Genomic DNA, 11,508 nt, shown 5'->3' with positions numbered 1-11,508 from the left:
ATTACTCCGAACAAGTTAAATAAACATCATAATTAGCACTATCTTTAATTTTAAACAGATATGGTCAGTTAAATATCTGAATAATTTGAACTATACCAAAGAAAAGTTAAACTATTAAAATTGTTAATCAATTATCTTTGGGACAAAACCACGAGGGTCAAACCATGCGGGAACAAGGAATTTCAAAACCAAAGGGGGGAACACAGAATCTGAATGTAACCACCTGCATTCACTAAATGACACCCCCAGACTCCCAAAAGATTATAATGGCAAAGTTTTGCTCTTAGGTCTAAAAAAAAATTATGTTTGTTTCCTGTTATATGCCAAAAAATCAAGAGTTGGTATTTTTTTTTTTAAATTAATAATAATATGAATAACGTGGTAAAACATCCCTGGACTAAATTATCCAAATCATTAGCAATAGAAAATAGAAATCAACATCTGTACATTGGATTAGATTTGTTTGAGTTGACTGTAAAAATGAGGCCTAAAATAAAATTAGCTTTGTTTGGCATTAGCTTGCTGACTCAGGAAAATGGCTGTGGTCCGAAGAAGTTTTTCAACTGATGCGGATCATAATTTTATTTTCCTTCTATATATTCAGATTAAGGTGTTTCTATGTTTGAGTAATAAACAGAATAGGAAAGAATCATGTAAACGGTTGATTGATGGAACAGTTTTCATTTGAAAGTGTCTATGTGATGTTGAATATGCGTAAACTCGGTTATAACTGGGCCAGAAAAGCTTAAACTTATGTGAAAGCATCCTGGTGTAGTGTAGATTCTAAATTGTTCAAATCATGACCCCCGGGGGAAGGGCGGGGCCACAATGGGGAATCAAAGTTTTATATAGTAATATATAGGAAAAATCTTTGAAAATCTTCTTCTCAAGAACCACTGGGCCAGAAAAAGTGAAACTTATGTAGAAGCATTCTGGGGTATTGTAAATTCTAAATTGTAGGAATCATGACCCCCGGGGGAAGGGCGGGGCCATTATAGGGAATCAAAGTTTTATATAGAAATATATAGGAAAAATCTTTGAAAATCTTCTTCTCAAGAACCACTGGGTCAGAAAAGCTGAATCTTATGTGGAAGCATCCTGGTGTAGTGTAGATTCTAAATTGTTCAAATCATGACCCCCGGGGGAAGGGCGGGGCCACAATGGGGAATCAAAGTTTTATATAGAAATATATAGGAAAAATCTTTGAAAATCTTCTTCTCAAGAACCACTGGGCCAGAAAAGCTGAAACTTATGTGGAAGCATCCTGGTATAATGTAGATTCTAAATTGTTCAAATAATGACCCCCGGGGGAAGGGCGGGGCCACAATGGGGAATCAAAGTTTTATATAGAAATATATAGGAAAAATCTTTGAAAATCTTCTTCTTGGGAACCACTGGGCCAAAAAAGCTGAAACATATGTGCCCATGGAAGGATCATGGGGTAGTGTAGATTTCAAAATGTCTAACTTATGATCAGTGGGGTAGGGTGGGTATGCATTATGTATAACAAGGGGAAAATCTGGTAAAGAACAGAATGGTCAAAGCTTCTCAGGTGAGCGATGTGGCCCATGGGCCTCTTGTTTCCGTATGTAACTTAAACAATGTGAATAATCATCAGGGAATTTATTTATGAACTACCTGTAGTTACATCCCCCACAAACAAAGTTTGGGGGGGTATATAGGAATCACCTTGTCCGTCTATCCATCCGTCTGTCTGTCTAGCTGTCTGTCCGTCTGTGCAAACATGTCTGGTCCATATCTTTCTTACCAAAGGACACTAGAATCTACTACTCCACACAAAGATTGCCCATGACCTAAGGGTGTGTCAAGACCTTGACCCAAGGTCATTTACGGAACTTCAAGGTCACTGGAAGTAATATTTCATAATTCATGTCCGGCCCATATCTTTTTTATGGATAAACTTGGTAGGTTCTCATTTCATGCGAAGATTGCCTATGACCCAAGGGTTTGTCATGACCTTGATCCAAACGTTTATGACATCGCTGGTAAATCTGTTGATAAGATGAATTTTGATTTATCGCTGAACACTACATCATGCCAGGCCAACAATTGGCAAGCATTTCCGATGCAGAATTGTCAATGACGTAGAGTAAGGACATTACCTTTCAATGGATGTCAACACAATATTCCATGTTCTTTCAATCCTTGTATCACAGTTCTGGGATGATATGTCTCCCATGACACTCTGTAACTTTTTGAACATTGAAACAGACGTAAAGAACCAGTTGTGCAGATGACTTTCCTAATAGAGACATCTTGACATCTCATTTATACACATTGCTGGCCACTTCAGGGACAGTCCTGGACACTTCCTGTGGCCCAATACTTCCTCAGCAATCTTGTTATTGTGGATTGGTGAACATTGAAGCATCCAGCGTCAGAAACCCACGGTCGGTCTCGCTTCTCTTACCTTATCTTAGGTAAGAGAAGCGAAAACCGACTGTGGGTTTCCCGACGATGTGAAGCATCGTGCTATGACACATGGTTTAACCCAGTGTCAACAAGACCAAGAATTGCATACCTTTGTTGCTCAGACAGCATAGACATTTTTAGTCAACAGTTGGAATTACGTCAACTCTTGATATTCTAACTGAAACGATGTAAGTTGCATGTATATGTGATTAGAGATGAAAGAAAAAATTACTTGCAAACAACGTGACTGGCTTTAAGTGAAGTGAGTACAGGTGAGACGGTCTGAGTAACAGATGAGTGATTTCCTTTATTGATGATATGGATACATGCTAAAGTGATTAAAACACAATACATTGGCAAAATATTAGATCGTCAAATTTGCTAATGGGTTTTAAAAGGCATTTTCGTATAAAGGTATTTTTAAAGTCTCTGAGTATATTACAAGGGGAAATCTGGTAAAGAACAGTATGGCCAAAGTTTCTTAAGTGAGCGATGTGGCCCATGGGCCTCTTGTTTGATTTATTCATTTAGCGATTGGCTTTAAGTGAAGTGAGTACAGGTGAGACGGTCTGAGTAACAGATGAGTGATTTCCTTTATTGATGATATGGATACATGCTAAAGTGATTAAAACACAATACATTGGCAAAATATTAGATAGTCAAATTTGCTAATGGGTTTTAAAAGGCATTTTCGTATAAAGGTGTTTTTAAAGTCTCTGAGTATATTACAAGGGGAAATCTGGTAAAGAACAGTATGGCCAAAGTTTCTTAAGTGAGCGATGTGGCCCGTCAAGGCCTCTTTAAAAAACCTTGACAAAACCATGAAAACTGAAACTGAACTGAAAACTGAAACAAAACTGAATACTGAAACTATACTGAAAACTGAACTGAAAACTGAAACAAAACTGAGCACTGAAACTATACTGAATACTGAAACTGAACTAAACACTGAAACTGAACTGAACACTGAAACTGAACTGAAAACAATACTGAAAACTGAAACTGAACTGAACACTGAAACTGAACTGAAAACAATACTGAATACTGAAACTGAACTGAACACTGAAACTGAACTGAAAACAATACTGAATACTGAAACTGAACTGAATGCTAAAATTGAACTGAACACTGAAACTGAAATGAAACAAGAAACTGAACAGAATATTACATCTGAACCGAATACGAAAAAAAAATTCGAAACTGAAAGGAAGCTGAAGAGTGAAACTGAGCAAAAAGCAAACAGCAATAAGAAAAGAAAAGTAAAGAAACGAAAAAGAGTATCAAAATCCAAGAGAATTAACAAGAAAAATTATACTTCTGAAATGAAAGGGATTACATCTATCTTGAAAAAAGAACATGCAATTACACCTGATATTCAGTTGCAGATAGAAAGGAGACTTCAGCAACTATCAGATCCTGATTACGGAAAATGGGAAGTCAGATTAATTGATATCTTGAAGGAAAAACCAAAAACCAAGACTGATGAATCTTTGAAAAAGCATGAAAACAAACAACAAAGCATGAAAGAAACAGAATTGTGTGTACAATTGCTTAATGTTGAAATGACTGACTTGGTTTTCCATCCATTATCTCACAATTCCAAAATAAGGGTAATGAAGCGAATTCACAATGAAGCGCCAGAGACTTCGGGAGAAGAATCATTTTCTTTTCAAAAAAGACTGGGAGTTCCGTCTCAAACTAGAAGTATAATAGGTGATGGAAATTGTTTCTTTAGAGCACTATCTGATGTCATATATGAAGAAGAGTCCAAACATTTCACTATGAGGAACAGAATTGTAAATCACCTACTAGAGAATGAAGTCTTGTTTCAAAGCTTCTTAAGGTCAGGATATAATTCGGTTTGTGATTATCTCTTGAAAAAAGGTATGTTGAAGAATGGAACCTGGGCAACAGAAGTTGAAATTATTGCTGCAGCGCATCTTTTGCAGACAGACATTTACATTTTTGATGATAGGAATGCAAATTGGACTAAGTATACTGGAAAACAAGTGAACCAAAAAGTAGATGTTGAACAAGAAGCAATATATTTAAAACACTGTTACAGAGCTCATTATGAAGTTGTTTTGGATGTAGAAGAAAAGCTTGATGAAAAATCTGAGACACAGAATTGTTCAGAAATAAATTTGTTGGAGGAAGAGAGTGAACACCAGTCAGAGACTAAAATGGATGATATTATCCACATTAATGTTGCTGAACAAGTGGACAAGAAGGAACACCAAGATATGATGGATCATAATACCAGTTTACCTCATTTTGAGAGACGTATCTTGCAAGGAAATATTCACCAAGGTCATCCAAAATTTGGTCATTCTGCTGGAAAACAATGTGTTATGAACAGTTTATCATCAATTATGTATAGTAAATGTAAGCCTGTGAATGACTGGACTGTTGATGATATGGATATTATTTTAGATACAGGAAATGAATTGTATGAATGTTTAACAAGTAGTTCTACAATGCACAATGATTATGTTTTGATTTCAGAAATTCCTAGAGAATTGGAGTGTTTTAATAAAATGTACAACTTTGAATTTGGGGAGTCATTTTATGGTCTCTTAAACTCTAATTATGATAATGATTTGGAGTTTCACTCTCACACTTTTCCTGAAGCATTAAGGGCAAGTTTACCAGAGTCAGATGGTGCATTTATTACTTTCAAGGGTAACACATATGTAATCATTAAAGAGAGAAGTTGCTTTCATGTTTTTGATCCTCATTCAAGAGATAGAAATGGTCAAGTTTCAGCTTTTGGGAGTAGTCTTTGTTTAAGGTTAAATACCATTGATGAACTGAGATTACATTGCGAACAGTTAGCATATTCAATGAATGCAGGAGACCATGAACAATTTGAGGTCACAGGAGTAAAAATTATTCACTGTAATGTTGAGGAAATGGTTGAAGGAAATGAAAACTTAAAAGATGAAGTAATGAATACCGGGGTCACATCTACTAAAGGGGAAAGTCGAATCATATTTGCCGAAAAAAGTACTATAAATGCTCCAAAACGTAAGAGAAAGATGAGTAGGGAAACCTTTAATCGTTATCGAAAGAAAAAAATGAAGACTTCAAAAATGCAAAAGGACACATGTGTCAATGTAGATGATAAAAGAAATAATAGGATGAGCATTTTCATGAAAAAGAAATACTCGGAAAATGAAACTTACAGAATGCAGAAAACGGCTTCATTAAAATTAAAATACCAAAAGAATGAACAATTCAGAAATAGTGTCAAATTGTACTCGAGAATGAAATATAACGTAGATCTTCAATACAAGGAAAACGTTAAAAGGGCATCAAAAAGAAAGTACAATACCAATGAAGGTTTTAAAGCCAAAGTAAAAGAAGCTTCTGTGCAAAAATACCGCAAAAATGACATTCACAAAGCAAAAGTTAAATCGGCTTCGATTTCTAAATACAAAACGAACAAAGCACACCGTGAATTTGTCAAAAATGCTGTTTATGCAAAACTGAGAAAACTTGAGGAAAGTCGTGAAAACTGGACGATTGTCAACAAACATTTTCAAGATGAAATGAAATCGTATCCTGATCATGTCTGTTCAGTGTGCTTTAAATTATTATTTAGGAAACAAGTTCTAATCTGCGAGCCAGAAGTATATAACAAAAACACAACCTCTGATGGAATCGGCTATGGATCAGCATATGTATCCAGAAGGTATTTACAAGAATGCTTAGAGAAAGATTCACACGTTTGTTCTAGTCGGTGCAAGCTCTGGGTATGTTATACTTGCCACAGGAAACTGTTATCTGGTTCTATGCCGGGAGAATGCTTTGCAAATAAAATGGAAAATGAACAGGTACCAAATGTTTTGCAGGAATTAAATTCTGTAGAAAGACATTTAATTGCGCGCATAATACCATTCACAAAAATGATGGCTTTACCTAAAGGAGGACAGTTTGGTGTTCAAGGTCCTGTTGTTTGTGTACCTAGTAATGTTTCGGAAACAATAGAATCTCTACCTCGGCCTGAAAATGAAAATCAGTTAATTCAAGTCAAGTTGAAAAGAAAACTTTCTTACAAAGGCCATTTCGATTTTAAATTTGTAAACACTCAAAAAGTTAGAAGTGCCATTGAATATTTGTGCAAATCGAATGAGTTTTATAAAGATCTCAAGTTTGATGAATCTTGGGAAAATTCTATTGAATTTTCAAACACGGAGACAAAAAATACCCATGAGCAACACGCACTTGAAAGAGGAAAAAGTGAAACAATGGATGAAGCGAGTGAAAATACAAATGAACATTCAAATGTTGAAATGAAAGATGGTATTGATCAAAAGTTACAGGAAAGTGAAATACGTGAAACAATTGATGATGAGTTGAACCACCAAATGCCGCTTGATACTTGTCTCCAGCCGGTTGATATAGGACAAGAAATCCTAGACCAGTATTTTGATCAGATATTTTGTATGGCACCTTGCGAAAGAAATAACCCAATAAGTATTTTGTCTGAGAAAGGTATAGAAGCAAAGTGTTTTCCATACTATTTCCCTACTGGAAAAAATGTATTCGGAGAAGAAAGAGATGTTTATTTGACATTATCCAGATTTTTGTTGAACAAATTAATGAACGTTGACTCTAGATTTGCTAATGACACTGATTTCATTTTCTTTTCTCAGTACTTGACTGAACTTCAACAGGTCATATCAAATGTTTCAATAGCTTTGCGAAAAACTCCCGAGAAAGGGTTTAATGGAGAAAAAATAACATTACGATCAATAAAAAATAGAGAGTCATTGCAACAAATTATTAAGTCAGATGAAGGATACAAATTTCTGAAACCAATACGAGGGACTCCACCTTACTGGCAATCTGCTCAAAAGGATCTTTTTGCAATGATAAGGCAACTCGGTCTTCCAACATGGTTTTGTTCCTTTTCTGCTGCTGAAATGAGATGGTCCGAAACTTTTGAAGCTATTCTTAAACAACAAAATGACGAAAGAAATGTTGATGACCTGACTTTGTCCGAAAAATGGGCAATTCTCAAAAAGAATCCAATCACTGTATCCCGGATGTTTGATTACCGTTTTCAGACCTTCTTAAAGAAAGTGATATTATCAAACTCTAATCCAATAGGAAAAGTAAAAGATTATTTTTACCGAGTAGAATTTCAACAAAGAGGGTCACCTCATACTCACTGTCTGTTTTGGATTGAAAATGCGCCACACTTACACAAGGATACCGATTCCGATGTTGCAGAATTTATAGACGCTTATGTTACCTGCGAGATTCCTTCTGAAGACGAAACATTATTTGAGATTGTTAACAGCGTTCAAAAACACAGCAATTCACATTCAAAATCTTGTAAAAAAGGTTCCAAAGAGTGTAGATTCAATTTTCCAAGACCACCTTCAGAAAATACTTTTATATGTAATCCACAACAAGAAAATATCAAAACTGTGGATATTTGTATGACTGAAAAAGAATACAATGAAGTTATGATTCACAATGTGAAAGAAGCAAAACGAAAGGATACTTCAAAGGAGTTGTTATCAAAAATTTGGAATTTCATGAGAGGAAATGATTCAAAAGAAATGTCTACGAAAGAACTATTCAAACTATTAAATATTTCTCAGAAAGAATATGAAGAGGCTAACAACATTTTGACAAACACGAAATCTGTTGTATTGAAAAGAAATCCTAATGAAGCATGGATCAATCAGTACAACCGTCATTTACTTTCCTGCTGGAATGCAAACATGGACATTCAGTATATTACAGATGCTTACGCATGTGTTGTTTACATAGTCTCATATATTTCTAAAGCAGAAAGAGAAATGAGTCAGATCTTAGATTGCACACAGCGGGAAGCTAGAGAAGGAAATCTTGACGCAAAGTCTGCAATGAAGAAACTGGGAACGGCATATTTGCATCACAGAGAAGTCAGTGCTCAAGAAGCCGCTTTCAGAGTTTGTAATTTACAACTAAAAGGCTGTTCACGAAAAGTTCAGTTCATACCTATAGGAGAGAATCCAATTCGTATGAGTCTACCATTGAAAGTCTTGGATAAGAAATCAGAAGCAGATGAGGACATTTGGATGTCAAGTTTAACTGAAAAATATAGAGCAAGACCCATGTCAGAAGGATTTCATAACATGTGTTTAGCAACATTCTGTTCTGAATACCGAGTATTATCTTCATCACAAGCGTCAAATGTGAAAAATCCGAGAAGCCCAATATATACCCTACAGAATGACCTAGGCTACATTCAGAAGAGAACTTTGACTGACTCTGCTGTTATTAGATTTCCTCGTTTCTCAGTTTCTGCTTTTCCTGAAAAATATTATTTCAGTATTTTGCAGTTGTATTTTCCACATAGATCAACCGATGAATTGAAATCAAGAAACGGGTATGAGGAATTTTATAATTCTACTGATGTTAAGGAAGTGGTAGAAAGAAATCGCTGTTGCTTTGAAAAAGACGTGGACGTGTTGGAAAAGGCTCAAGAAATGCTAGAAAATTGTGGAATCCAGGAAAATGCGTGGTCCCAGGTTTGTCCTGAAACTGAAGTAAATAGATTAGAATGTATAGATGAAAAGGAGGAAAACGAAAATAACAGGAGTGAATTGGAAGTACCAATACCAGATTTATTACAGAACTCTTCAAATTCAATTGAAATTTCACAAAGTTTGATTTCAAAAGAAGAAGGTACAAGGATAATGAGATCTTTAAATGAAATTCAACGAAAGTTGTTTCAGGAAATGAGACATTGGTGTTTAAAAACCATAAGCGGACAAAAAACACCCCAGATACAGGTTTTCATTACTGGAGGAGCTGGAACAGGCAAGAGTCATCTGATAAAAAGTATTTACTACGAATTGTCAAGACTTTTTGCTCCACATTTGACAAATCCTGATGATGTCTCGGTATTATTAACAGCACCGACAGGTGTGGCAGCATTCAATATAGGAGGAGCAACCATTCACAGTGCCTTTGCTATCCCAGGAAATAGCGCTTTGCCCTTTGAATATCAACCGCTTGGTGATGATAAATTAAATACCTTGAGAACAAAACTTGGACAGTTAAAATTACTCATTATTGATGAAATCTCCATGGTTGATAAAAAGATGTTGACTTACATTCATGGCCGCCTAAGGCAAATCAAACAGACTGGTGATTTTACACCATTTGGAAATGTCAGCGTGTTGGCTTTTGGCGATTTCTATCAGTTACCACCCGTGAAAGGAAAACCTCTTTTTACGAGGGATTGCCATTTTGATCTTTGGAATGATTGTTTCAAACTTGTCACTCTAAATGAGATTATGAGACAGAAGGAAGATAAACAATTTGCTGAGCTTTTGAACAGGTGTAGAATTAAAGAAAAGAAAGAGAAACTAAGTGAAGAAGACAAAGCTCTGCTTTCAAACAGAGAAAAGGATGACAATGTTGATGCTTTGCATATATTTGCTACAAATGCTCAAGTCAATAACTTCAATGCACATGCTTTATCTGCACTATGCTTAAGCAAAGAAATAGAACCAACAGTTATCAAAGCCGAAGACTGTTTCAAAGACAATCGACAAAAAGGTAAAAGTAAACAAGATTCGCTTTACTCTGAAAAAAAACAGTTTAGACTGGCAAGTGAACTTCAAATATGTGTTGGTGCACGTATCATGCTTGTATATAATGTCGATATTGCAGATGGTTTAGTAAATGGGGCATTTGGAACTGTGACCAGGATAGTAGAAGAAAGTTGCAATGGAAAATCAGAAGTAAAATTAGTGGAGGTTTGTTTTGACAATAAAGATATTGGGAAAAAACGCGGTAAGAAAATAGGCAACAAGATTAAAGTTATAATAGAAAGAGTAGAAGAAATGGTGAATAACGGAAACATAATAAGAAAACAATTTCCGTTAAAGCTTGCTTGGGCTTGTTCTGTTCACAAAGTGCAAGGGTTGACTGTCAGCAAAGCTGTAGTATCATTGAGAAAAATATTCCAGCCTGGACAAGCCTATGTAGCATTAAGCCGTGTCACATCTCTTGAAGGTTTAACGATCCAGGATTTCAACGAGAATGCAATATACTCAAATCCGACTATTCAAGAGTCCCTCACTTCAATGGAGCAGTTTCTTTCGGTTACTGACGAGATCGTTCAAAAGAAACTCGGTATCTTGTATCACAATATAGAAGGTTTGCAAAACCATTTGGAAGATCTTAAAATAACAGTTATGCATCAAGATATTGATATCATTTGTTTAGTTGAAACATGGTTAGAAAATGAACTGAGACCCAATATAGATATTGATTGTTTTTCTTCAGAGCACCAACTCAGGAAAAATTCATATGCACCTGGCAATATGATACAAAGTCAAGCTAAAGGTGGAGTATCTGTTTATAGAAAAACGTCTACAGATTTACGGTACGAAAGGATCTTTCTTCCAGTTGATAATCTTGAGTATATAGCATTTAAAACAAACGGTATATTGGTTGTTACATTATACAGACCATCATCATACACGGTTGAAAGTTTTTTAAATACGATGCGTAGATTGGTGAATGCTGTGAACAAAATTTGCTTACCTTGTGTCATTTTGGGTGATTTTAATCAAAATATCAGAAATGCTGTCTCTTCTGTTAAGCAATTATTAGAGATTAATGGGTTTAAACAGTGTGTAACAGAAATAACAACAGAAAGTGGAACAGTGATAGATCATGTTTATAGCAGAGAAGTAGATGTGCGAGTTACCATGATTCCAACATACTACAGTTACCATGAAGCACTCAAAGTTGAAGTGATATAGCTTTCTGTTACAGAAAAAATGAATAAAATTGACTATAGTTTTCACAGGTATTTGTCAGAGATTGTTTTGCTATACGAGTTATAACAAAATTTAATTTATAGAAAATTTTTATATTTTCTTCCCTCATAATGTTTTTATTGACTACAATGAAGCAATTAAAAATAAACGTTATGTGTATTTTCATTTTACAGTATTTTATTTAATTGTGAATTAAAAAGCAGTACTTTTTTCTTATGGTTTAAATACTTATAAAGAGTTATGTCTCTGAGAAGCCACTGATGGGCAAAGAGACTCG

General features: G+C 35.2%; 1 protein-coding gene across 1 annotated transcript; it reads left to right on the top strand.

The window, feature by feature from the left end:
- Positions 1 to 3,254: 3,254 nt before the first annotated feature.
- Positions 3,255 to 11,213, top strand: LOC134233683 (uncharacterized). The gene has a single exon (XM_062715667.1). The coding sequence runs from the start codon at positions 3,255 to 3,257 to the stop codon at positions 11,211 to 11,213; it is 7,959 nt and encodes a 2,652-aa protein (XP_062571651.1).
- Positions 11,214 to 11,508: the final 295 nt, after the last annotated feature.

The sequence above is a fragment of the Saccostrea cucullata genome, unplaced genomic scaffold, assembly GCF_032062105.1.
Source record: "Saccostrea cucullata isolate Sc308-1 unplaced genomic scaffold, CSIRO_AGI_Scuc_v1 ctg3905, whole genome shotgun sequence".
Classification (NCBI taxonomy): Eukaryota; Metazoa; Mollusca; class Bivalvia; order Ostreida; family Ostreidae; genus Saccostrea; species Saccostrea cuccullata.
The sequence above is the reverse complement of the archived record's forward strand: the minus strand, read 5'-3'. Positions and strand labels throughout refer to the sequence as shown.

Bases quoted from the DNA above. Each gene is read 5' to 3' on its own strand.
- LOC134233683 (XM_062715667.1), top strand. From the start codon at position 3,255: ATGAAAACTGAAACTGAACTGAAAACTGAAACAAAACTGAATACTGAA.